Consider the following 27664-nt stretch of genomic DNA (forward strand, 5'->3'; position numbering starts at 1 on the left):
ATCTCAGTGTGTTCAGTGCTCGTGTTTCTCTCCTCTGTATTCTCAAGCTCTACTTTCCCTGTTATTTTCTTCTTCTACCCTCTCATCTGTCTTCATTCTCTCTTGTTCTCTTCGCATAAATTATGTGTGCGTGTGTGTGTGCGTGCGTGTGTGTGTGTGTGCGTGTGTGTGTGTGTGTGTGTGTCACTCGATGTGTTTGTGTGTGGGTGTGTGATTAGCATGGCTTGATTACTGTCCAAGAGTATCTCACTGACAGTTTTTCTCCCTGTACTCCATCTGCACACTGAACCGCTCCATCCCTCCTTTTCTTCTCTCCGCCCCGTTGTAAAGGGCAGGTTCACCCAAATACCAAAAGAAACATATTTTTCTGACTGAATCACTTGTGGTGTCGAGCCATGTGGTTTTTATCTGACCGGGTTTTTTGAGATATCTGTCCACCACTTTGGTCCAGATTGAAATATCTCAACAACTAATGGGTTGAGTTCCCTGAAATCCAGGTTCAGACCATCCTGGTCCCCAGAAGATGAATTTCTGGACTGACCCCGTGTTTGATACACACATTCATGGTACTTATGTTGATGATGTATCCTAATGACTTGGCACCACCGACAGGTTTACATATTCAGTTAGGAGAGAAGCGTCTCAACATCTATCGGATGGATTCGCCATTAAATTTGGTTCAGACCTTCATGTTCCTCGTCAGGATGAATTATAATAACTTTTGATTTGATTTTTCATCTCGCGCCTTCAATTCTTTGGTTTATCCTTTAAAAAAACAAAAAAAAACCCTAATGACAGCCACACCGGCTCAGCCTTGAGCAGGTCTAGACGGTACTCCTTGATTAATTTATCTGCAGAGACCCAACATGTCCCTCGCTGTCGCCAAGTGTTTGCTCATACACTTGGCGCCAGTGGCGAGAAAGAAAAAAAAAAGCCTTTTAACAGGCAGAACCCTCGAACAGAACCGGACTCAATGGTGGGCGGCCATCTGCCTGGACCGGTTGGGTTGAGAGAGAGAGAGACAGTGTCATAGTCGGCATGTGAAGGTCCAGAGGATGAAGTGAGGGATAGTAGCCCGACGAGGTGTTGAAGGACGACATGGAGGCCAGAACACACCGAGTGTCGGACGGGTCACCTGGTCACCTTTGGTCATGTACCAAAGAAAAAATATAAATACCATTAAATTATATTTTCTTGTGTTTTGTGATCAAAATCTTAAGTTTTTCTGTTTCCATAGCAACACCTGAGAGTGTGACTAATAGCTGAAACGATCCCAAATGTTGTTCACGGCTCCAGTAAATGGGACGGACCTTAGATACGACTACGTCTACTCTTTAGTTATTAGCCGCGAAGCTAACTTTATGCTCGCAAGATTCAAAGTCAATTACACTGCGAACATTTGACAGGAAATACATATAATTTCACAACCAGCCAGCAACGTCATAGTCCCCAAATCAATATCAGGACTTTAACGTACAAGTAATAGTCCTTGAGATGGTCGCTTGTGTTCAGACGGTCTCGGCTGCTTCTTGCAGCTTGTTTGTTACAGTCGCCGTCCTGCGGTGTTCAGAGGAGGATGCACTGAAGGACTACAAAGATATTCAAGCGTTGACACCACTCGTTTTGGAGACAGGCTGCATTAATTTAGAAACCGTGAACAGACAGTATTAACTGGAATCACTTGATGAGCTCTGGAGGCGTCCGTGTATCAGGAATTAATTGACACCCTCCGGCAAATCAGATAATTAGATATCCAATACAATACAGTGTCAGTTTAATACTGATGGCCTACATAAGCAAACAAGATCATCAGGGAAAAGATTGTCTATTATTATTATTATTATTCTTATTGTCTGTCAGCGTATCAGATCCAACTTCTCCAGGTCATAAAATTAAAGCTATGTTGTTTTGTTGGAGCTCTGAGGATGAAGCGAGGAGTCAGCAAATATGTTATTTTGTCATTTCGGTGGACCGACTCTACGCTCTCCGTCCGTGAAACGCCAACCCTCCTCCTCCTGTCACACGCTCCCTCCTCCCTGTTCTTCTCTGTTTGACTTCGTCTTTATGCTCTCTGTGTTTCCTCTCCCGTGTTGCCTCCTTTTATCTGCTCCTCACCCTGTCGTTTTGTCTCCACAGTCACTGTATCCATCAGATTCTAGACAGTGTGTCTTACACCCACCAACATGACATAGTGCACAGGGACCTCAAGGTGTGTGTGTGTGTGTCTCTCATTGTGCTGCACTGCCCTGCACCCTCTGTACCAGGGCTGCTCTCTACACGCTTGTGTTTTCACTGTTTTTGATTTCCTGCCTGTGATTTACAAGAGAAAAAACACTGCCTGTGCCTGCCGTCTGTCCGTCCGTCTTGTCTGTCTCTTTTTTGCGTGTCTGCCCGTCTTCAGGTTTTTTTTTTTTTGCTTTTGGGACTCTTGTTGCACTATTTTAGACGGTCTGAACCAGAATTGTGATTTCCTGTGGGTCCTTGCAGAGTGTGAGAGAGAGAGTGAGCGAGTGAGTGAGTAAGCACGAAAGAGAGTAGAGTTCAGTGGAGTAACAGCAGAGCAGCGTCTACTTCAGACGCTTGGAAACCTGCTAAAGTGTTTTCGTCAAAGGCGGTGTTGCTGAATAAATTACACAGGAGAATGTGCAGGTTAGACACAGTGCCTCCCACAGCTTCACTCCCACACTGCCTGACTAATGTTTGGCTCCTTCTTTAATACAGAAAATAGCAAAACTGCACACCTTCTCCCTCCGTAGTTCACAGACAGGTTCGCTCTTCACACTTTTTTGTGCAGCGAGACATCATTCCTATACTGTGTGTGTGTGTGTGTGTGTGTGTGGTGTGTATTGAGACGTTGCTGCCTCTGCATGGATGTGACAGCTGGGGGGGGGCTGAATGTGCTCAGACTAACCTGCTCCCCCTGCTGTTTGCGTGCAGTCATTGCATCCAGCAGATCCTGGAGGCCGTGCTCCACTGCCATCAGATGGGGGTGGTACACAGAGACCTCAAGGTGAGTCACCTGCAGGGGTGTGTGTGTGTGTGTATGTAAGTGTGTGTGTGTGTGTGTGTGTGTTGGGAGGGATTTAAAGTTGTGTGTTTGTCTGCGTCTGAGTGTTGTACCTGAGTCTGAAGGCTGGTAAGTGACAGTAAGACATATTTTGACCGCAGCATGTCCGCGCACGTCTGTCGGCCTTGATCCGTCAACACGTGCATGAGCGTCTTGCCTTCTTGTTTCTTCTGTCTGTGCACGTATTTTGAATGTGGCTACCGTGTTTTATTTATCAGAGTGATTCTTGATTGAACTTTCAAGTGAAAGAGCAACTTGACAGCAGCTGGAAATCCTGTTTCTGCTGCAGAGATGTTGAAGTGTACGTGCAGGTGTGTCAGTGCACGGTGACGTCACTGTGACGACCAGAAAGGTTCATGAAACGCTGCTTTTCAGCCTGACGTTAAGTTACTCTTGAAGTTCATTAATTTGTTTCAAGACTGATACGGTAATTAAATAAAATCTTAACGACAGAAACATAAATCAGGACTTTGATGGGTTAGATTTGAGTTTTTATAAGCACATGTATCAACTATTTGTCTTGACATACTGCACACGCTTTGATTCGACAAAATGACAAGAGGAAATTAAATCACCCTGAAAAACCGTCTCAAAAATATGCAAATAAATACAAGTGATTCTACACATGTATATAAATAAATAATGAAGAGTTTATAGCTGACACAAACTTATTATAATGTAGCTGTAAGAAGATATAAGAATAAGAAGTAAGAATAAACAGTAAATGAATGATTGATAACACTAATAAATACTTTATAACAAAATAAAAGACATTTACAAGTCAATGCATCTTTTATTAGACCTGCTTTATTATAATTACACCTATTATAATTAGTTTTTCTAAAAAATAATGATAAATGGTTAAGTAATTAATAAATTATACAGATGTAGCAATCCTTAGATGAAATAATTTAATGTTTATAACAACATTTTTTGTGCTTGTGAATGATTCTTACAAATGTATAAACAGCTATAAATACTTACAAGTGATTAGAATTGATTAAGGTTTGTAATAAATGTATTAATTACAATTAATAAGAAAGTGCGGGGGACAACGTTTAAAAAGGGTTTGCTAACCTACTGATACATACAACTCATAAATGTTTTATAACACTTCTGTTAAAAAAAACATCAATTAGCCATTTACACACATGTACAAATAATTAAAAAGCAGAACATGTCTGCTTACAACTGTCTTACAATGTGTTATAATGTTAAAAGCTATTTATTAATTGATTATAAACTGTTTCTAAATTCTTAACACGGGGTTAAAACAAAAAAATGTCACCAAAAACTATTTGATTTGATTGAAAACAACATTTTGTTTCCTATATTTCTGTGTATGTTATTATTATGTATATATACATTTTAATGAAACAGGCTCCACGCGGGCCTCGGCTCACCTGGTGTTATTACAGTTGTACTCTTCGGGGAAGGTCGTCCCACACAGAGGAGGCCGGGCGGGGGGAAGGTTGTGAGGTTGTGGTGTGATGATTTCCCCGGTGGAGGTTTATTAAGTTACTACAGAGGAAAAAGATGCTGAGATGTCGTCGTCGTTGTTTTCATTAGTTGCTCATGAAACGAGGCTAAGAGCAGATATCTGGGAGAATTAAACTTATAACAGGAGGATCGATATTTCATCCTCAGTGAACTACATCCTCCCACTCCTTCTTCATGATGTAGGAAGGAAAAGAAAGGAGAAAGATCACCGTGTACTCTCTTGTACCTTTTCTTCTTGTCGCTCACCCTCTGACTCGTTCTTCAGAGGTGAGACAACCTGACCTTGACAACAGTCAAGTGTTTACTCGAACCACCGCAGGAACCGTTTATTCACTTATTCTTTTTACAAAATGCTCACGTGTTATTATTATTATTATTTGAGCATAAATACCAAACAGGCTCTGGCTTCTTTAAGATGAAGTTCAAAATGTTAAAACATTTCTGGGAAATGTGAATTTTCCTCTGAGAATAAATTAATTAAGTACTATCGAGAAAATAGTCAGCTGATTAATCAATTGCGAACATGATCGTTAGTTGTAGCCCCAGACAAAATATCAAATGATTATTACCAATAACCTGTGACACAGAAAAAACATTAAACCCTAATTTATATAATAATTATAATAATTTAACCAATTTTTACATAACAAAAACAAAAAACAGATATATACACACCAAAACAGGAGTCAACAGCTACGTTAGCAGCTCTGTGCGGCTGCATGCTAACATGCTCACACTGACGATGCTAACAGGCTGATGCGTAACAGGTAAAATGTTTATAATCAACAGATTACTTGTAATTGGGGTAACGTAATTAGATTACAAAAATAATTAACTATAACCAACTAAGATTAGGATTGTCAAGGATTAGCTGACTATATTTATTTATGTCTTTAAAGGTGTAATATGTAAGAATTGGCATCTTATCACCAGAGTAACCTTTACATCCTGCCGTTAGCTGATTTACCTGAGTTTGCCGTGCAGCTAGCGGTCCGGACTGCCAGCTCTGAGTGGTATTATGTGAAAGGACAGGCCTTGGCTAGCTGGTTAGCATGCTAACATCAGTACAGTAGTAAATTTTTTTGTAATGTTTTTTATGGTATGGATTATGGTATGTTATTTTGGATTAATTTCAAAACAGGCTTGTCATTTGTAAATCTGACCCAACCCTGACAATGGTTACCATGTTAGATTAGCATGTTAGCATGCTGACACTTGTAAATTAGCGCTTAAAAGTACTGCTCAGGCTGATTGAACTGTCAGTAGTTTCATAAACCCATGAAAGGTCAGGAGGTCACTAAGGTTATTAAAATTTTGTCATTTTTACATTTCTTCAGAGGTGTATTTTGGCTGATTTATTCCATTTTGGACAGAGCCAGGCTAGCCGTTTCAGCCTGTTTCTAATCTTCATGCTAAGCTAAGCTAATCACTTGCCATTTGTAGCTTATACTCACTTCACATATGTGAAAATGGCATCAATTTTCTGATCAAATTCTTGTGAAGAATGTAAAAAAAAGGGGCATATTTTCCAAACTGACTAATTATTCCTTCAAATCCAGAGTCTGTGTGTTCTGGTGTTAGACGTACAATTGTCCCCAGGTGGCGTGAAATCTGAGAAAAAAAGGAACAAGAGAGCTTTAATCTTATCAAATCTTATTAAACAATCGGATTTAGGGCCTACATCAGTATTCCCACCGTTCGTTCACAAGTCATGCCTCCTCTAATTGAGTTTCTGGATCAGCCAGCAGAGGGTGACATGATGACTCTCCTGCAGCTGGAGCTCGACATACAGCTGCCTGCGTGCCACCGTGGTGCAGTGATTATCAGTTGATGGCACAAATCAATCACTATCGTCGTGAAGCGGTTACACAACGAGGAGCTGTCGTCCCTGTGTGTGCTGTGGGCTGTAGATGTTTGTCAGAGTGCTGTTACATCAGCGTCTGAGCAGGAAAGACACGACTGTTGCAAGAAGACAAGCTGTGTTTGGTCTTCCTCAAGTAAACACATGGCAAAAAAAAAAGGCTTGTACGCATTTTTTAAGTCCCATCTGTCCGTCTCGGCTGCTGAGTGTGTGTGTGTGTGTGTGTGTGTGTGTGTGTGTGTGCGCATCAGTGATTGTATGTAATAGAATATGTATGAGTGTTGTTTTGAATGTGTGTGTGCTGTTGTAGCTATTCTTAGTGCTCTGATCTGGGTTTGACTGGTTGCATCTCGGCGGTCTGTCACACTTTCATTTCTGTTTTCCTTCAAAACTCATGAAAAACACGTAGGGAAGGAAACTTTTCCCCCTGAACGCAGGAGCGGTGCCAGAGGTGTGGCTAAAGGTGCCGCATACCCCCTGAAATCTGACTCGAGAGACTAGATAGAGAAACAAAATGATGACGAAGAGATGGAAAGCAACTGTAAAGAGACAAAACAAGATCTCAGAGATTCAAAACGACCACAAAGAGACACAAAATAACCACAAAAAATGAGATGAAAAACAAGCACAAGCAGACACAAAAAACATCCATGAAGAGGCAACAAACATTTATACGCTTTATACATCAAGAGAAATGATCTCAAATAGACAAAAAACAACAACAGAAAGACAAGAAACAACCACAAAGCTGAAAAACAACTGTAAAAACACAGAAAATGACAACAAAGAGACACGAGTGAACACAAAGAGGTGAAAAACAGCTATAGACATAAAGGATGACCATGAAGAGGCGAAACACATCTATAAAAAGATTAAAAAACCATTTCAGAGAGACACAAAATAACAATGAAGAGACCAAAAAATGATCTCAGAGATGAAAACGACCATAAATGGACACAAAGCAACTACAACAAGAAGCAACATTATGACAGAATAGAAAATAACCACAAAAAAGTCGAAAAATTGATCTCAAAGAAATGAAAATTGACCACAAAGGGATACAAAGTGATCTGAAAGAGACTAAAAACAACCACAAAAAGACACAAAACAACCACAACAAGACAAACAATGACCACACAGAGCTGAGAAATGAATATAAAGACACAAAAAACAACCACAACAAGACAAACAATGGAACAAGTGATGTTAGTAAAATAATCCAAGTTGTTTATCTGGAAATTTGTTTATTTCCCTGAACAACCAGTGAAACTTTGTACAGTCCAACATGACCACCACATCAATAAACGCTCTGGCACACTGAGGGAGGTTTTTACATCACAACACAGAGTTTGAAGGTGTTGTGTGTTGTTGTGTGTCTGAGTTGTGCTGACATGACGTGTGTTTGGTGTTTGTGTTGAACACGCAGCCGGAGAACCTGCTGCTGGCCAGCAAGTGCAAGAACGCAGCGGTGAAGCTGGCCGACTTTGGACTGGCCATCGAGGTCCAGGGAGAGCAGCAGGCCTGGTTTGGTATGTCACACACACACACACACACACACACACACACACACACACACACACACACATGCTCCTCTGATGATCCCATTTCTGTCATGTTTGAGTTTTTTTCGTTTCGTTATTTCCTGTTTTATTTTGTAGTTCTCTGGTGTCATGTTTCACTTCCTCCCTTTGTTTGCTTTCCCGTCCTTTGGTCTGTTTGTTTCTCGTGTTGCACAGGTGAACTTTAAATCAATCGTAGGTCAACGAGTACCTGTTCCACACATATGTTAGAATCAGATAGTGTCAAGAAGCCTGATGTTTTCTTCGTACAGTAACATCAGCCCTCCTCCTCTTCTTCTTCCTCCTCCTCTTCATCATGAAGGCTTCTGTATCCTGACAGCTCCGAGCTGTCACACTGAACACTGCGAAACATCCTGATGGAGAAAAGTGAGAATGCTTCCACAGGACTGTTCATCCATCGTGTCATTTTTCATCCTTTCTGTCAGCGTTCCCTTGAGTCTGGCTAACAAGAAGGGATTTTTTTTTTGCCTCCTCTTCCTCTAATATTAGATTTATCTCATCTGACGGAAAGGGGCTCTTTTCTTGATCTTTTCCAGGTTCTACATCTCGTCTCTGCCGAGGATACTGACTGCGGGATTTTTTAGGATAGTTTAACTGCCTGATTTGAGCCAAATGCACTCAGCGACTTTGTGAAACTTACTTTGACTCAGAGCCAATATGATCTATTACAAAGAGGCTGCAGCAAGCTGAAAGCTCTGACTTTACATTAAGACACATTTTCATAATGCAGTCGGTGCAGTGGCTCTGAGACTGCGTATAAAATCACCCTATAAACCCGCCTCAGAAATCCCCTTCAGTCACTGTTTCACAGATAATAAACACTAAATTAAGAAGTTTTAACTGGACAGTTTTAGACGGGAAATAGTTAAAAGGAAAAGTTCGACCTAATAATGTAAATTCAGTCATCATCTCCTCCCCCGCGACGCTGATGGGAAAGTCAGGTGAAGTTTCGTCGTCCACAAAACATTTCTGGACACCCTCAATGTGCCGTAGAGCTCACGCGTGCTAACCAAGATTTCAGCTTATTAAAGGGTTTAAATAACGTCTTTTCATATCAATTTGGGTCCTCAGAGCTTCTAGACACTTGGATTATGCCAGTCGAGCTGTGTGGAGCCACTTCATGTATTTTATGGTTGTTTTCTTACATCTTAAAACAAGTCTCCAGCTTCTTCAGTTGTTTAGGAGAATGCTGATACGCTGTTTTGCTGTGAAGCTCCAGAAAGGTTTTGTGCACTATGAGAAACCTCACCTGACTTTCCATCAGCATGTGGTCGAGGAGATAATGACTGAATTGTCATTTCTGGGTGAACTTTTCCTTCCTGTTTCCTTTCTAACAAGAAACAATCAGCGATCTCCCAAAGCCCCCAGGAAGAGCTTCAGGCTTTGAAGCCAACTTTCATAGTGGTCAAACTGTGTAATGACGACGTCACGTGATGCACTGGGGCCCCAAAAGACTTTTACCTATTACTGTAGCTTACATCATCGAAGAAGAAGCAGTGAAATGCTGGATAAATGTTTTTGAGCGTCACAAAATGACTTGTTTCACAATCAAAAATTTTATCCGTTCAGTCTGATTACGTAAGAAGAGCTGCACATTTAGATAATTATATCCCCAAATCAAGTTTTCCAATCAATGTTTCTTGTCAGATCGGTGGGTCTCCTGTGTCAAAGTCAGATTTATCACCTCACCTGACTTCCTCCTTTGCTCCCGTTATTTTACCAAGAATAACCACGTGAAGGTAAACGTGGTTTTGAGACGACTGACGCTGTTGTTCTTCTCAGGAGGACACTCTCCTCAGGCTGTGTGGTTTCTTATGTAAAACCTGCTTACAAAACACACTTATTTACCAGAAACTGGACTCTAATGTGTGTGTGTGTGTGTGTGTGTGTGTGTGTGTGTGTGTGTGTGTGTGTGTGCAGGCTTTGCAGGGACTCCCGGCTACTTGTCCCCAGAGGTTCTGAGGAAGGAGGCGTATGGTAAACCAGTAGACATCTGGGCATGCGGTAAGCTCATTGTCTGTGTGTTTGTTCACCGCCGCCTCCTCTCTCGCCTTCTTGTCGCTCAGACATAGGTTGTGTGTTTGTGCGTAGGTGTGATCCTCTATATTCTCCTGGTTGGATACCCTCCGTTCTGGGACGAGGACCAGCACAAACTCTACCAGCAGATCAAAGCCGGGGCGTACGACGTGAGCCAGCGATCATCCTTTCTCTCGCTTCACATCATTGTGACGCTGTGTTGCTCATGTTTAGTGAATGTGTGGGAATGTATGGGTGTCTGTGCACTTTTAGTTCCCCTCCCCGGAGTGGGACACGGTGACTCCCGAGGCCAAAAATCTGATCAACCAGATGCTGACGATCAACCCAGCCAAGAGGATCACCGCCCAGGAGGCTCTGAAGCACCCATGGGTCTGCGTAAGTACCCGTACTGTACATACACATCCATCGATACTTCGTGACCTCCGTCTGATACTCCCAACAATTTTGTCATTTGTAAATCCTCCGACAACAAGTTTGTGAACATCTGTCCCGAGCTGCCAAATATGAGCACCATCTGTTTCCAAACATGCAATCTGTGATACGTGCAGATACGCGGTCAGATTATCGTCAGTGTTACACAGGAGGGCAAAAGAGCAAAGTGTGTGTGAGCGGATGAGCGCGTCTATTTCCTCTTCGCCACCGGCTTACCGCTGCGCCCGGGCTGCTCTGATATGTGCAGTTAAAAGTGTTTATCTCAGTTTCGGTTATAGTTTTGAGGCAGAAGCCCTTTTTCTGACATTTATCTAATAACCAGCGGTGTTTGAAATGTCACAGAAACGTTATATAAATCATAACAGAGACTCTGTAAACAGTCAACAATCTAAATGTGTTTACAGCAGGTCTTCTTATTGATGCCAGCTGTGGGCAAGAACTGAAAAAACATCCGGCCCAGCCTAAAAAACACATTTAAAAGTACTGGATCTAATGCTAGCACTTTATATCAGGGTACACATACTAAGTATTGACTAACTGTTTATTAGCATGCATATTAAAGGCATTTTGGCTCTTAATGAGTCATTATAACAGACTTATTAATGCCAGTTTATCCTCAATAACCTCCTAATTACTGCTTATATATATAGTATTGCTAGTTTATTAGTTATAAGCAAGATTTCACTTTACAATGTCAAAAATATGAGTTTTAAAGACCTAATTAAAGGTTATTTGGTCACTCTTAAAGGAGACATAATAATAATTTTATATTAAGTTACTACTAGAACAGGTTTACATGCTTTAATGCTCAAAAAACGCATCAGTTTCCTCACACTGTTCCTCCTGAGACGCTCTGTTTTGGCTGCTGTCTCTTTAAGGCCCGCCCTCCTGAATACCGAGTCTCCTCTGATTGGTCGGATCACACATGCCTGACCCAACACAGCTTACAACAACAGAGCAGCTGTGCTAAATCAATTCTTACGCGCCAAAACTAGCTGCCAGGCGTAAATTACGCATGTATGTGACAAGGTGACGTGTAGTGTGATGTCACAAAGTCACAGAATTAAAGGACTAGTGGTGAGGCATTTCAGGAGCAGTGTTTCCTGTGGGAAAGAGGAGCTTCTTTGACCTTTTGAACTTTTTGAAGATCTTTTACATGCACAAGAACCTGAATGACACACTGAAGGAAAGGGGAAAAGTTTTCTTCAACATTCAACTCTTAGTTTTGTGTTTTGCTACATAATTATGCCTTTTTTATGAAGTGTAATTAATACAATCAATAATTCCCCTCAAATGCATTCAAACTAAAGTTACAAGCATGTTTTTAAAATGTAAGGAGGAGAAAGTTCAGATATTTGTGTTCAGATGTAGGAAGGAGAAGTCTTAAAAACTTAAGTTCAGTGATGAAGAGTTTGTACTCGTTGCTTCCCACCTCAGCCACAACAACTTTCCGCGTACGTGGACCGTTTCGTTTTTTTCCTAACTTTAAATGAACATTAATTATGATGTTGACACGAGTTGATTGGTCGTTTGTGAATAAGTTCGTGGAAACAATGTTAATTAGGACGTTCTGGGCGCAACCAACGCCAACGCGGTGACACCAGACGGACCTACAAACATTTCACAGTCGAGATAAAAACAACGAAACTTGATTAAAGACAAAGAACAAAGACCAGGTGATTGCAGACAAATTAAAACCTGATTATGAATGTTACATTCCTACACGCTGGACCTTTGAATAAAGGATCTTCCTCCACCACATTTCAAGGCTGTATTATGCGTCTGCCAGCAGCCTTCCCTCTGTCATATGTCCTATCACATACTGTATTATAAAACAGCATGACTATACATAAGGCTGATGATTGTCAGGACGACATAAAGCCGAGCTGAATGTATTCAGCTCCGGGGGGTTTTTTCTTTGCCAAAAATGTCGTCACCTAAAGATCCTCAGAATCAACACATTTGAGGGAAGCGAGTATCTCCGACAGCTCCTGCCCACATAAACCTGTCACTGTCAGAGCTTCTCCTCTCTGATGTTTTATTTTCAGCCTCTCGTTCTCTCTCCGTGTCTCTCCACAGCAACGCTCCACGGTGGCCTCCATGATGCACAGACAGGAGACGGTCGAGTGCCTGAAGAAGTTTAACGCCAGGAGGAAACTCAAGGTGTGAAGATATCTCTGATTTAAGATAAAAAAACAAATGTATCTCCTCTACAGTATGTGAGATAAACTGATAAACTGGTGAACATGAGTCCGTTAACACCACAGATTTCCCCCCTTTCTTGTCCGTTTAAAGCCGCTTTCAGATGTTAAATATGCAACTGTGACGGCTTTTTGTCATTCAGGCTCATTTTCAGAAAGCTCTCCAGTCTTTGTGCGATATTTGGCACCTGATGTGTGAGGAGGAGAGTGATCTTGCAGTGTTGTAATTATTTTCTCTCTAGTATAAAATGTAATTTATCTTTGGTAATCATAAAACTTTAGTAGTCACGCCAATTAAGCTTATTTGAAGTGAGACAGAGAGAGAGAGAGTGTTTTCTCGTCGCTCGGGCTTCATCGCTGATGGATTTTAAAACTATTGAAGCTTTAATGATCATCTCGAGCGCGATTGATGCCGTGACACCAGTTTCTCATTAGTGAATCCACTTTCGCATCAGTTTCATCATCTAATGTTGTTACAGAGAGATTTCTGCAGCCTGTTTTATAGAATCTGCACAAGCTTTGAATAACACGAAGCTGGTGTCGTAGATCGGCCTCGGTTTTCAAGACCACCTTATGAAGGTCTCGTCTCGGAGTAGACGGCGTTATCGTCTGGATTTTAACCCTTTCCAAGACTTGAGTTTTCCAAGAAATGTCTGTCAAGTTAGGTGGATGGTTAAACATGAAAAAGGAGTGTTGAGTCAGTTGATTTCAGCTCCTTCATGTTTGTATTTGCTGCTCGTAGAAAACAAAGTCAAATTCCCACACATGAAATTAACCTTTACAATGATTTTTAATGATTTTATCAAGATATTCCTCATGTTACACTTACACACACAGATGGCAGCGAAAGAGGTCTTGGTCTTGATTCACTCTCAACCCTTTAAAGTCTTTGTCTCGTCTCGGTCTCGATGCATTTGCTGACAAACCGACCACCTCACAAACAAATGGACACAAATGAAAACGTAAAAGGAAACAACCTTTTGTTTTCTCATGGTGACGGGTTATTATCTTGTTATGTTGAGATGGCAAAGCTTGTTTTCTCGCTATTGTTTGATAACGGCATTGAAATAAAAGTCCATTCTCGGTTCTCTAGTTATCTACAACGAGCTTCATGGTGTATTTGACTGATTTAATGCTCTTCTTTCTCTCCGTTTTTCAACCTCTTACAGTGTTTAATTCAGACTCGTGTCGTGTTGAAAGTGTAGTCAGTTCGCGGTTGTGACTCCGACGTAAAAGTAACCAGGAGCCGTGTTCACAAACATTTTGAGATTACTCTCAGAGAGGTCCAAACCTCACCAAGCTTCAGAGCACCTTAGGAAGGGACCGAAACCTTTGAGCCTGTTGAGGTGTGTCACATTTATTTAAAAAGCTCTTGTGAGATCGGCCACATTATCTCTCCAAGATCCAAAGTGTAGCGCCTCATTTAATCTCCCTCTTTGTCTTTCCACCATTTTCTCCTCCGCTTACGAAACTCTTAAGGCTCTTAAAAGTCCTCCTCATTACTCCTCACAGCTTTTGACCTTAAAAGCTCTCTTTAGGGCTAAGATGCTTTGTGAACGTCTTTCGTCTTTACCAGAATCTAGCTCCTCAACTTAAAGGGAAGATTATTAATACAAGCCCAGGATCCTTGTTATTATTATTCACCCTCGTCTTCTCCTCTTCCTCCGCAGGGGGCCATTCTGACCACCATGCTCGTCTCCAGGAACTTCTCTGGTGAGTGCCGCTCGTTGAAAAGACGACACTCGAGGGAACATGTCGGCGCCCTGAGCGGGAGAGGAGGACAGGATGACATGCCATCTGTCTTCTGCCATCTCTTCACACATACACACACATACACACACACGCAGCAGGTTGATGGGCGGCAGTGTTAGAGTAAGCAGGAAACGCCGCAGAGATATCTGCTCGGTTTTTTGCGCCTCCTCGGCCGCAATCTCGTACGTTTAACTCGTTTTCTCCGGTCCTCGAATCGGTTCGAGACTCTGAGCCGCTTCCTTTGACGACAGGCAGAAACATCTGATCAATCAAAACGCACAGAAGTAATAAACATTTCTCTGTAAACAGCTTATTCATATTCAGTGTCGCACGTAACTTAATTTGGTCTCTGCGAGAATATTTACAAAACGCATCAGAGGAGAAAAGGAGCAGCGACTGTAGGAGGCTACGGTCGGATGCTGACTGACGGGCGCTCAGTGTAGCGTGGACGCAGACACGGAGCTGATAGTCAGAGCTAACCAGCCGTGAGAAGCTGCTGTCAGACTCTCTGCTGGAGAGACGGGATGTCTGGAGGAGAGTCGCAAGAAACACCGGCGTTCGAAGAAGTACTCAGACTGATACTGAAGTAAAAGTAGAAAAGAAAAAAGCATTTCTCCAATCAAAACTTAACTTACATGTACAAAAGTATATGATAAAAGAGGCTCTATGTAATCATTTGTAGTCATTTCCATGTATTATTCACTTTATTATATTACTGTATTATTCAAGTCTCCCTCGGTTGCCTTTACAAACATGTGGACGATTGAAACTTCAGTAACTTACTGAGGCAAAAAACCTGTTTGTCTCAGTCATGTTCATCACTTTGTTCTCAAGGAAATATAGCAAAGTAAAAGGTGCAATATTTGCCTCCGACATGTGGTGGAGTAAACCATCTGAGCTCGATTATGATGATATAATAATAAAAAGAAGTTTCAGATTTAACTGGCAATAGAGTGAGGAAACCCAGAAATCAGTTAGTTTTTTTGGAAGAGCCACACACGGGACAGAAAATACGTTGAGACTTGTTGCCTGTAAGAAATAATAAATATGTAGATTATCTCCAGCAGTATATCCTAAAGTATCTTCCTCCTCCTCCTCCTCCTCATCTCTTCTTCCTCCCTCTCGTCTGTGTCTCAGTCGGTCGGCAGACTACAGCCCCGGCCTCCGTCAGCGCCGTGGCAGGAACCACCGCTGGCATCGTGGAGCAAGGTAAACCGCCGCTCACACATCTTCTGTTTGACCTCTCCTCTCCTAACTTCACATCCGTTCCTCTCGCCGAACTTGCGGCGGACGTGATTAAACGGAAAATCCCCCCCGGAGTCACAACATCACACACTCCCTCTAACTCCCTCAGCTTGTTTTAATCTCTCCTCCTAAATCTTCCCCCCACCCTCTTCCTCTAATGCTTTCTCGAATGTTTGCCAAGGTAAGCAGCCTCATCTCTCATCTGGGAGGGGATGGTATTACTGCACAGATATCTTCTCTGTTGTGCAATATGGTCACATGCCCTCGGGGACAAATTGCATGCGGGACGGTGCGCCTGGGGTCAGATGCGATAGGACGGAGGCATGCGTTGGGGTCTAGCTTTTCAAAGTTGAGGCTGTTTGATTGGTTTGACAGAACAACACTTTAAAGCTTCTGGGTGTTTATTTATTTATTTTTTTACCCTACATTAAAGCTACAACTCCCTGCCCATCAATGAACGCTGTAGTGATTCCAGCTAATCCAGCCCACTCGTGAGATTAACAAAACCCATTATCACATACCTGCATCTCCATCCCACTTCCCCTCCTAATCCCTTCCCCTCTATCTGTGCCTGTGCGTGCATCTGTGTGTGAGTGTATCTGGATTATATGGAGAATTAGTTTGACTTTTTTTTTCATGCCTGCTGCCCTCTGCTTATCTAATGTTTTGGGCAGTGGATCAGGGTTAGGAGGTGCCAGTTGGATGTGTGTGTGTGTCAGTGTGTGTTTATGCGTTGGGGGGGGGGTTTTAATGTCTTTTTACAGGACGGAGGGAGGGTTTTTTTTTTTTTTTAGAGGGAGGGATGAGTTCGGTCCGGCGGTTTTCTCCCCTTTAAGGGTGGAGAAAGGGAGGACACATGGAGAGATAAGCACTGTCACTCACTTTGTGGTCTGCATGTTCGTTTCTTCTCGAGGTGAAGTTTTTTTTTGTAGCCAATGCATGCAGATTCAGAGCGCTGTGGTCATCTGAAGGTGTATGATGTGTACTCTTCCGTCTGAGGGTGTGTCGTTCTGCCTCTCCGCAGCAGCCAAGAGTCTCCTCAACAAGAAGGCTGATGTCAAGGTAAGCTAGCCGCTTTCGTTCGCTTTGTTTCCTCTTTATATGCCTGGCTGCCCTTCCCTCTGCTCAGACGTCCTTTTGTGTTTCACAACGACTTTTATTATTCCATGAATATTTCAATGCAAAAGGCAGAGAGAGAGACAGAGAGAGAGGCGTTCAAGGTGATTTGATTTTGGTCAAGAGCTGTATAGCGCTCACTTTAATGTTTTAAAAGATATTGTTTTTGGCCTACGAGGCGTCATTTCCTGTCATCTTACAGCATCGACTCATTTTGTCTCAGTGAAGACAGAAACAGGAATGATCTTTTGCATTCATTGATTCACACCACACTGAGTAATGATCCTAAATATGCGATTTATCAGATCAGAATCAGAATCAGAAATACTTTATTAATCCCAGTGGTGGACATTGCTCCACCTAGAATAGAAAATATCAACTTTACTGTAGATATAAACAAGATTTAAAGAGTAGAGTACGTAAGAATACAATATATAAAGTACTAAGAAAAGTACTGAAATATAAAAATAAACCTTAAATAATCAGATAATCAGTTCATCAATAACTGATGTGGAAGTAACATGACGTTACTGAAGAGGTGTGTTTGTTTTGTGCACCTTAACAGCTTTAACTGGCCTGGACTTGATTAATTAGCGTCAAAAATACGGCTGGACATAGAAAAGTCAGACAATACTTAATATCCAGTATTTACTCAAGAAGTTTAACCCTAAAATATGTTTACTTTTAAAAAAATAAATCCTGTTTGCCAGCACTTATGTAACAATCATAAAATAAACATAATATATGTATATTAAAACAAACAAAAAGTAAGGATGACAAACACTTTCCTGGTATTTTGTCGGGTGGAGTATTGTCTTGTCGTTCAGCTGAACCAAGTACCACATTCAACATTCATCACTGTAGAAAGGTCGCAGCTGCTCTTCCTGAGGTCCACACGCAACAAAACACTAGAGCCCAACAGAACAATAGCGACACGAGTGAGTGGAAGGTTCTGATATCGATATAAATAAACAGTTTTTTTGCAGTATTCCTTAAAATGTGCTTTTGAATAAACGTATTTGAGACCAAAACACGAAACAAAAGTCTTTCAAAAGCGATTGAGCAACATCTGTGCAACACTGTGACTATAAATGTTTGTAAAAACAAACAAAAAGTAAAGACGACCGACTCGTTTCTTCTTAATTAGCCTTCTAAATGTCAAGTAATGTGAAATGATTCAATACTGTGCGGGTCCCAGTAAGAGCGGCTGGATTGAGGGCGCCACAGCAGATAAATAAAAACATTTGCTTATCGTGTAGTTCAGCTGAATCAGTTAACATCCATCATTGTAGAAATGTCTTTGTTTATTTGGATCTCCATTAATGTCGCAGCTTCTCCTCCTGAGGTCCAACAAAACACAACATATCAAACAAGACATATTTAATACAAGACATACAACTTTCTCAGGCATTTACATTCAAGAAGTTTCCACACAGGTTGAACATACAGATGCACATATAACACATGTTCGTTTCATGGTCATGACTGTTCGATGTACTTTTATGAATATGTGCCGTTTGTTAACTGTTTGTCTAATTTGTGTGTAAACTTCCTGAGCGGAGCTGCCTGAGGCTGCAAAATGAATTTCAGTGTAACCTGACAAACTGACAGTAAAGTCGTTTTTCGTATCATAAATAGTCTATTACAAAGATGTTATATTTCAAAGACTTGAATTGGCAACTTTTCAAAGTTTTAAAACAATGATAATACTAATAACTAGAATGACAGTCTCCTTTTATTCAGTCAAACTTCATTCAATATCAAACTCGAGCTCGTCAGATCTGAGATCTCAAATCAAATTTTAGGCCTGATTTCTTCTGAAAGACACTTAAAATTAAGAAATTAACGAGTTAACATTTAAGGAAATGAGCTCAGTAGTTTGTGTGTAATCTTGCTGACGAACCGATAAACAAACAAACCATTGGGTAACCTAATATGACGAGGGTTTTTCAGGCTTTTATTTTGAAGGTCGGTATCTGCTCTCTGATTGGCTGGCGTTACCTCAGTTTGGCACAGCTGGCTCTTTTGCATCATCCCACTGCAGACACTCTTCACCCAGAATATTTGCCGGTGCCAAAAGCGAAGCTCATTAAATTATTGGTTTTTCCCTCAATGTTTCATTTCCTGATGAGGAATCTCAGACGCTGAATCTGCAGTGACTCAACACGACTGACGTTATCGCTGCTCTGTTGTCTGTGTACAGTCATGCACTCTGCACTGTTGGAAATGTATGTTCATGTGTGTGTGTGGTATGTGTTCACTGTGTTATCATGCATGTGTTTGCATGAGTCAGTGTGAAGCGTCTGTGTAACTCGATGATTGTTTAAATTTGTCTTCGATGCAGAATGTTATGTACAAACCCTTTTTACGGCGCTCCTCAAGTCCCAGAGGATGATATTTGTTTTATTTTGTAGGAACAAGATATAACTGTGTGCTCATTAAAGAAACTAACTGCACATATGGGTCTAGAGCTACTTTTAGAAGCATAATAAGTGAAAGGAAGCTGTCCCAGACTTCAATAACTTGTTCCCAGTTAAGATTTGGATCTGGTTCTCACAAGAAAACTTGTGTGTAACGATGGTCGAGATCACATTCGCACAATATTATAACTTAATGCGCTCAAGATATGGATCTTGTGTTCATACGATGTGGATATTTTTAAAACAAAATAACGACTTGTAAGCTAAAGACATGGGGCCGACTGGCATGAAAAAATAGCTTGTAGATGTTTGTGCGCAAGATATGAATCTTGTTTGTACAAGATTCATATCTCAATCCCCAAAAGAGCTCGATCTTGATCACGCAAGATAATATTTTCTGTGTAGGAAATATGGATCTTGTTTAAATAAGACAATAAAGTGTGTGCAAAACATTCAGACCGTATTTGTACTGCACAAGATGTGTACTCACACGAGATGATACTAGATATGAGCTTGGGCGCTAAAGATACACTCGCCCAAAGATAATTACTTTATGTGCAGACGATATGGATCTTGTTGCAAAAGACAAAAGATGCTTGCACAAGATAATTACTTTAAGTGCACGATGATTTTGTTTTGCAGGAGATAATAACTTACTTTATGAAAGAAAGAAGATTTTGGGAGCACTGTACCTTCCGCAGTACCTTCTTTGAAATAATATTTAATAGCGAAACATTCAGTCGCTGCTTCTCTTTCAGTCTCTCTTGACCTGCTTCTCTGTGACACACTCTCCGTCATTAACCTGCATCTCCTTTCACCACTTCACCCTCTCCTCTTCCTCTCTTCCTCTGCTCCCTGCCCCTCCCCTCTCTCCTCGTGTGGCCCTGATGCTAATCTCAGATTATTTCCCGCCAGATGATTAATCTATCATTACATAATCACAGCTTCTCCTTTGCTGCACCCTGACGTCACACAAGTGCTCACAACCCCGGAGCTATTTCAGTATCTCTGCATCAGCGGAGGCTCCCTCTCTCCTTTCACTCTCTCCACTTGTTTCATAAAGTCAGATCAGTTTCCAGCAATTTCCTAGAAATATGCTCACCTAATGCCAAGTTGGTTCAATAACTAACGGCAATCAACAGTAGTTATAATAGTTGCCAATCAACTACTTTCGCATCCTTAGAGGGAAATGATGGCCCTAATATGGAAGTCATGACAAGAAAAGGACTATTTTCTTGATCTTTTACACCCAAATTAAAGGGTGATTTATGGTTGTCTGCATTGCTGGCGGCGGTGAGTCGATTGCTGTGCTTTCCCCTTTAAACACACCAACCCCTTCGGCTAGCAGCTCTGCCTCCGGGCTAGGCAGAGAGGACCAGTCGTGCTCGAACGTACTCGGTTTTGGCAAGGCGGCGCTTGGCACCGGGCTGCCAGCTCTGGAGGAGGAACCCGAGAAGAGCTACAGCAACGGCCGAAGAGGGCGGTGTGTTTACTGGGGAAACTACAGCTCACGATCCCCAGTGTTACCAACTTCACTAAGCACCAGAGGAGACGCTGGAAAATAGCATGTGGCCAAAAAATCAATTAATGCTGCTTTAATTACATTTCATAAAGTCGCTTTTTTTGTTGGAGAGTTACCTTTTACATGAGAACAACTGGCTGACATGTTCAGTCTTTTAGCTTCACATTGATTTTCACTTTTTTTAAAGCCAAATTGAACAAAGGCATCTTTTTTTTTTATAGCGCTGGTGTTAAGAGCAGGTGAACGAGACCTCAGTATGTAAATGTGAAATGATGTTTGTTGAGTCAGACGGTGACTCAGATAAAAGTAATGGTGGACTCGCAGGGCTGCGCTCCCCAGATGGAGGATGTAATTGTGATGTGAGCCGAACAAACCACTTTCCTCCATTTCCTGCAAAATTAAACATCATTATTCATTTCTACAGCGGTCGTTTTCTTCCTCTTAAAACTGCAGAGAGTATATTTGAGTCTTTTGTGCTCCTGTAGCATAAAGATTATTCACGTATTAGTTATATGAATCACCTCCCCGCTCCTTACAGAAGCTCTCATTTGAGATAAAAGCAGCACTTTGCTCATTCTTGTGATTTCCTCAGCCTGGATGTTTTTGTGTTTTCATGCTGTCAAGTATTGTTCAGCCTCTCTGATCTTGTTCTAACAGGGCAGGTCTTTTTTGGAGAAACCTTTCGACCTCCCGCTCTTCAGAAAAAAACATCTCCCTTCATGATTTGCTCCTCCTTCAGTGTTTTTAAGCGCCTTCAGAGCAAAACTAATGATTTAGACTCACCAAACTGATTTCTAAGAACTAGCAGCAACACAGTTTCCCCTCCTGAAGCCCAGCTCAGGTTTTTTATAATCATCCAGCTAAAAGAAAGCAGGATAAATGGAGGACATTTTGGCAAAACTGCTTTCGAATGCTTTTATTATGAAGCACATGCAGGAGGTGAGGAGTAACAGCAGTAGTGTAATGCTTAAAGATGAACACCTAATACCTCGTATGCAAAATAAGGTCAGTATCACAGCTGATACTGATCCAAAGCATCTCTTATCACCTCCGTCTGTCTCACGATCCTCTTCATCTCCCCTCTCGGCTCTACTACAGCTCCTCTGAAGTGTTTCTTCCTCCTGTCGTCTCTTTGAGGTCTTTCCACATCTTCTCCGCGTCCTCCGAGCTGCCTGCTGTCTCCCTCTTTCTTTATTTTTTTTTTGGGGGGATGTTTTAATGGAGAACAGGTCTCACTTTCTCCTCCGTCCTGTCTTTTCTGTTTCATCCGTCCCTCCTGTCATAGATTTTCTCAGCGGTGTGTCATCTCTCTGCATCATCCATGTAATTCCCACCTGACTGTATCCTCCTCTCTTCTGCTCGGCGCTGTTCGTCACGGTGAAACTCTTTCGGCACAGTTTCCACTCTCCCGCCGCTGATCATGCTTGATGTATGTTTGTTTACACTTTCGTCATCCATCCGTTTTTGGAAGCAGTTTTTCCGTCTCGAGGAGTTCGGGGACTGCGGTGTATCCCACCAGCGTCCTCAACAAACACGCAAACAAATCACACTTTTGTTGCCAAATTAGAGCTCCCGATTCAGCTCACCTGCACGTCTCTGGAGGAAGCTGATTAAAGGGTAACGCCACCAAATGCTCCTCATTTAAGTGTGTTTACAGGTCTTGGCAAGACAATGCATCTTAGCCTCTGAGTGACATCACTGGAGGCAGTTTATCAGATTACATGCAGCTTCCTCTGGAGACACAAAAGGCTTTATATTACTTTTTTCAGACATGTGGTAGGAACTCCCTGAGGCCTCATCATTTGAGGCTGAAACAATGATATCTGTTTTTCACTATTGTCTGATTTTTTTTAGACAAAACAACCAGTCAGTTATTCGAAAAAGTGATCACCAGATCGATTAATGATAAGCTCAGAGGAGAGCCTCCTTCAGGTTCACTAGATATCAGAGATCTTTTATATAATTAATCCAAATGTTTGTGGACGATGAACTTCTGTATTTAAAGCGAGAGGAGCTCTTTGTATTTTAGTTTGGTTAGCAGCACATTTTGTCATACAGACTCACTTCAGAGGTGTTTTTATGATCAGACGTCTCAAGTTTTTTTGTCATAGTTCGTGGTTTAGTTATTTCCTGTTTTATTTTGAAGTTATATCCTCCTGCGTCAGGTCTCCCTTTGTGTGTGTTTCCCACTTTTGGGATTGTCTGCCCCTCCCTGATGTGTTTCACCTGTGTATTATCCCAACCTCACCTTGTGTATATAGTCCTGTCATTTCTGGATTGTATAGTTGACTTTTGTTTTGTCTTCTTTTTTTTATTTATCTGGACTTTAGCTTTATTTCATTAAAGCTCGCTTTTCGTTCCTTACCCTCGTAACCCTCTGTCTCTCTAAGATTCAATTACAATGTACTAAATACTAAATACAGTATGAATAAGTGCTTAAATTAGCATTTACATAGTTGCAAGCTATTTTACATAATGTCTAAAGCAATTTCTCTCCTATTCTCTTTCATCTTCGTCACAAAAGAGGAAAATCACGAGCAGAAAATGCAGTTAACTGGTTTCAAGCATGAAGCTGCTGCGTCGTGTCTGCATTTATGTGTCCGTGTGTATGTGAGTCGTTATAAAACATGATGTTTGTATATTTAGCATGTCCTTGGCTGTTGCTCTGTGTGTGTGTGTGTGTGTGTGTGTGGTTGTATGAATGGTCCTTTTCATAAGCTCTTTCTGACCTCGGCAGTTGAACGTTGTTTACTCGGGAGGGGGTACATTAAGAGACGCTAATGTCTGAGCACATGGAGTTTGGCGAAATGGATGTGATGCTTGTTTCTTTATATCCGACAGATGTTGCAGAGGTGCACAGCTGTCATTGGTTTAATTTGCCATCTGCCAAATAGCGTCCGATGAAAATGAGAAAAAGCCCAGACTGGAATACCCGAGCTCTGACTGGGACTGCATTTTTTTTTTTTTTTACCGCAGATAGAAATTAACCGACATGATGAATCGCGAAAAACCTTTCTACCTAATTAATTCTGTAGTCGTAAATGTGGGGAGACCTCTCTGGATCCATATCCTGTCTGCTGTTTGACTGCTTGCTCTGAAAGTTGGACGACTGCACTGTTACAGTCTCTGGAGCCCTCTGCGTCTATTTGCTATTTTTACCTGTATTGCACTGTTTTTTTCTTTCTTCTCACACAGTAACCACCCACTTTACGACCAGCAGATGGCACCTCTCGCCGTCGTTTCTGAGCACTAATGTAACGCTTTGTGTTTCCTTGCACAGCCCCAGACAAACAGCACGAGAAACAGCATAGTCACCAGTCCCAAAGGCAACGTCTCCTCTGCTGCACTGGTATACAGCTCTGTGTCCGTCCGTCCGTCCGTCTGTCTGTCCGTTACACTTCAGAAAAAAAAAATCAGAGTGTGTAGGTGTGTGTGTGAAAGACAGGCGGGGAATGGTGTGTGTAGATCTGGACAATGGGGCTGTTGTCGCTATGATTTTGTGCATTGAGGATGTATAACACTTTGACAATAAAGGGGAAAATACGTAAGATGTGGCCAAAATTGTAGGTTAAAACATAAAAAAATGACGAGTATTTGTAAAGAAACAACATTGTTGTCGTCCATGTAGCAGAGATGTCTCCTGAAGTTAGCATGCTAACCAGCTAACGGGACTCCAGACTAACTTTTTTTTTTTCACAGCCGTCCCGAAAATGTATTTAAACCTTCCCAACCTTAAACAGTCCCGAAATAAAAATGTTTGTTACCCTACACGCACAATAGTTCGATGATATTTGTTTACAAGAAAACACCAGACTTGTCTTTTAAAAACTATTTACAGTAGCATATACTTGCAATAAACTGCCATACACTGAAGAAAAGTCATGTTATATGTGTTGTTATATATGCGATTTATTTTTTTATGAAATGGGAGAAACTGGATTGATTTGGGAGAGAAAGAGAAAGAGAGGGTGGAGTTTGAGATCATGAGCATTGATGATGTCATTCTTACAAACATCCTCCGTCGTTAACTCTGAACTTTATCCTGCCATTCAGCACTTCATGTCTCTCAAACTCTCATTTTGTCATCATGAAACACTTCATCCTTTCTCTCCATTCTTCCTCCAGGAGCCTCAGACTACTGTCATCCATAATCCAATAGATGGGACCAAGGTACATCCTCCTCCTCCTCCTCTTCCTCTTCCTCCATCTCTTTATTCCTTCATTTCTCATCCCCGTCTTCACTCTCCATCTGTGTGGGTAGTTGGTAAAAAAAAAAAAAAACCTGTCTCTTGCAGGATTTGTGTTTTGAGTTTCTTTCTCTGTGTGCATCTATTTGTATATTTATGCATGGTAGCGATGGAGCGAGCGTGAGCTGCTGGAGCTGTGACGGAGGTGGTTTTTTTTTCGTTGTCTTACACTGCCCCTCTGTGTTCAGACTCATGGAGCTCACCGAGCGATCCATGCCACCAGATTAACCCTCACCCTCCTGTTGTGTAGCAGTGGCTCAACTGTCGTGTGCTGTACAGTCGTGTGTGTCCGCCGACACAGCAGGCGAATCAATCTGTAGCTGGGATTGTGCCAGTGTGTCGCTGAGTCACACGTTACAGCTGTGTCTGCTCTTTATTTTTGGCAAAGTCGTGGCGTTAAGACAGAGTCGTGTTGTAGATTCGATGGCAGAAACTTCAGTGTGAAGTGTGTGTGTGTGTGTGTGCATGCATTTGTGCGTGTGTTTTATCAGCGCTTGTGGGTGTGTGGGTGTCTCAATTTCTGTTTTTAATAGTAATTAACATTCTTGTTTGTGCACTTTGCAGGAGTCATCTGACAGCAGCAACACCACTATCGAGGATGAAGATGTTAAAGGTAAGTTACACATGTTACGTCCCTCTCAAAGTCCTTTTCTAGCTCCTCTTCCAGTCGCAAGGAAAAAAAAAATTTTACAGCCATGTTTGTGCCGACAAAACCAGGGGTTTTAAGCCAAATCATGATCTTTTCCTAAACCTAACCAAGTGTTTTTTGTACCTAAACCTCACCAGAGCATAAGAAAAACACTGTGACAACATAAAATTGGTGGCTCAGGTGCTTGGCAGTCTCTTTCATACCATCAGCCATCAGACTGCACAACACCTCAGCACCCAGTACCTCCAAATCCACTAATGCTGTTTCTCCACCTGGCCACACTGAGTCAAACCGAGCCACACTGATTTGCAGTTGAGCCTAGCCGCTTCAAGTAAGACCAAGCCTCTCCCGCCCTGCCTCCGAGCCGGCTGCGGTCACGTCCTGCTACTGCAGCAGATGTTTGTACTTTCAAACATGTTTAGTTGCTGCTGGTGAAAACGCAACATTTCCTGTAATGCTGCTTCATAATAAAAGCTTTTAAATTACAAAATAATGGGGGCTTTTATTGTGAAGAAGCTATAAAATATGAAACGTGTTTGTAACTGAATTAGCGGAGCCACTTTATTCACGGTGATCGAGACGAGTGCGCCGTTGGTTTAAGACCTTCAAACCTAGGCCGACAGATGTGATGGAAAAACGACATATGACTCAAATCAAATCAGATATTGTATCTATAGTATTTCTATTTTGTCTTATTTATTTTTTATCTACTTTTATTTTAATACATTTCTGCCCTTGCACTGCTACTTTTCTCTGTGTCAAATTGTATTTCCTCTCCTGGAGATCAATAAAGTTGCATCTTATCTTAAATAGAAATGTAAAGTTGCAACACAAAGAAACTTAAAGTATCAACACATCTGTGGTTTGCAGAAACAGACTGGGTTGTTCGTTGAAATGAATAAGTGAACAATGAATTTAGGTTCACCTGGAAAAACAACATCATAACCGATTAATAAAATGCGGAAAAATTGATAAACAACAACAGCAAAGATTTACTCAGAGTAACTTTTACTTGAGAGGAATGATGTCACTAATCTTTCTGACATGACAGCAGTTTTTGTTCAGACAAAACAAAGAAGATTTAACATGATTTCGGAGCACTGCAGGTGTAGGAAGGTGGATTTTGTTAGAGCCAGGCCATCTGTGTGCCCCTCTCTCCAAGCTTTATGCTAAGCTAGGCTAATCAGCCCCTGACTTTAGCTTTGTTTCAGTTAATAAACATGAGAGTGGTGTCGACCTTCTCGTCTAACTTTAGTCAAGGAAGTATATAAAAAATGTGAAAATGTTACATGTAGTGTAAAAAATAAATACTCTAGCGCACATCAGGACACAATTAACACTATTTTATTAACAATTTATGACAAATACAGTGAATTGTTAATAAAATATTGTCAGTTGTGTCCTGGTTTGCGCTGGAATATTGGTTGTTTTAGTCTGCTGTGGTTTACTCTGTACCAGTTAACACTCAGGAGAATAGACGTAGTTAATAGTATATAATATATTTACAAATTAATATTTTTACTTTTAATGATAATGAAGAGTTTTAAATTATGATTTCCAGCTGAAACGATCAGCTGATTAACAGAAAATTAATCGGAAACTGTTTTTCTTCACTGTTTTTAATGGAAAAAGTGAACATTTGTGTGAAGGTGTCACTTTGGGCTCATTTCTCTCTATTTTTAGACTTTTTTACAAACCAATCAATTGATTAATGGAGAAAATAATCAGCAGATTGATCCATAATGAAAATTAGATTTAAAATTAGATGCATCAGTCCGAAACTAGCTCCGAATCGACCGACTACAACAGTAAAATCCAGTCATAATGATCTAGTGAGGCCATGTATTATAGAAGAACAGCCACAGGACACATTTTACTTTTAATACCTAAAGGATATTTTCCTCATAACGCTTACGTACTTTTACTTGTAACAGAGTGTTAACGCAGTACTTTTACTTAAGTAAAGGATCTGATTACTTCCTCCAGCACTGTGTTGTAACAGAGAGAGAGGGAGAGGGAGAATCAGAGCGAGCTA

The 27664-nt window shown here is 41.3% G+C and overlaps 1 protein-coding gene across 9 annotated transcripts in view; it reads left to right on the plus strand.

The window, feature by feature from the left end:
• camk2b2 (calcium/calmodulin-dependent protein kinase (CaM kinase) II beta 2) overlaps nt 1–27664 on the plus strand; it is a 44157-nt gene that overhangs the window by 9488 nt on the left and 7005 nt on the right. For 2 of the 9 annotated variants that reach the window (XM_084383358.1, XM_084383362.1), the window contains exons 6-17: nt 2137–2209; nt 7855–7957; nt 9929–10012; nt 10100–10194; nt 10298–10420; nt 12557–12640; nt 14349–14391; nt 15568–15639; nt 16700–16737; nt 24014–24082; nt 24859–24903; nt 25545–25593. In XM_084383358.1, the coding sequence (XP_084239484.1) occupies nt 2137–2209; nt 7855–7957; nt 9929–10012; nt 10100–10194; nt 10298–10420; nt 12557–12640; nt 14349–14391; nt 15568–15639; nt 16700–16737; nt 24014–24082; nt 24859–24903; nt 25545–25593 (878 nt within the window). Of the gene's footprint in view, nt 1–2136; nt 2210–2937; nt 3011–7854; nt 7958–9928; nt 10013–10099; nt 10195–10297; nt 10421–12556; nt 12641–14348; nt 14392–15567; nt 15640–16699; nt 16738–24013; nt 24083–24858; nt 24904–25544; nt 25594–27664 lie in introns of all 9 variants that reach the window. The other 7 variants (XM_084383360.1, XM_084383365.1, XM_084383357.1 and 4 more) reach the window with 4 other exon arrangements.

Source organism: Pagrus pagrus, assembly GCF_965226575.1.
Source record: "Pagrus pagrus genome assembly, chromosome: 19".
NCBI classification, from domain to species: domain Eukaryota; kingdom Metazoa; phylum Chordata; class Actinopteri; order Spariformes; family Sparidae; genus Pagrus; species Pagrus pagrus.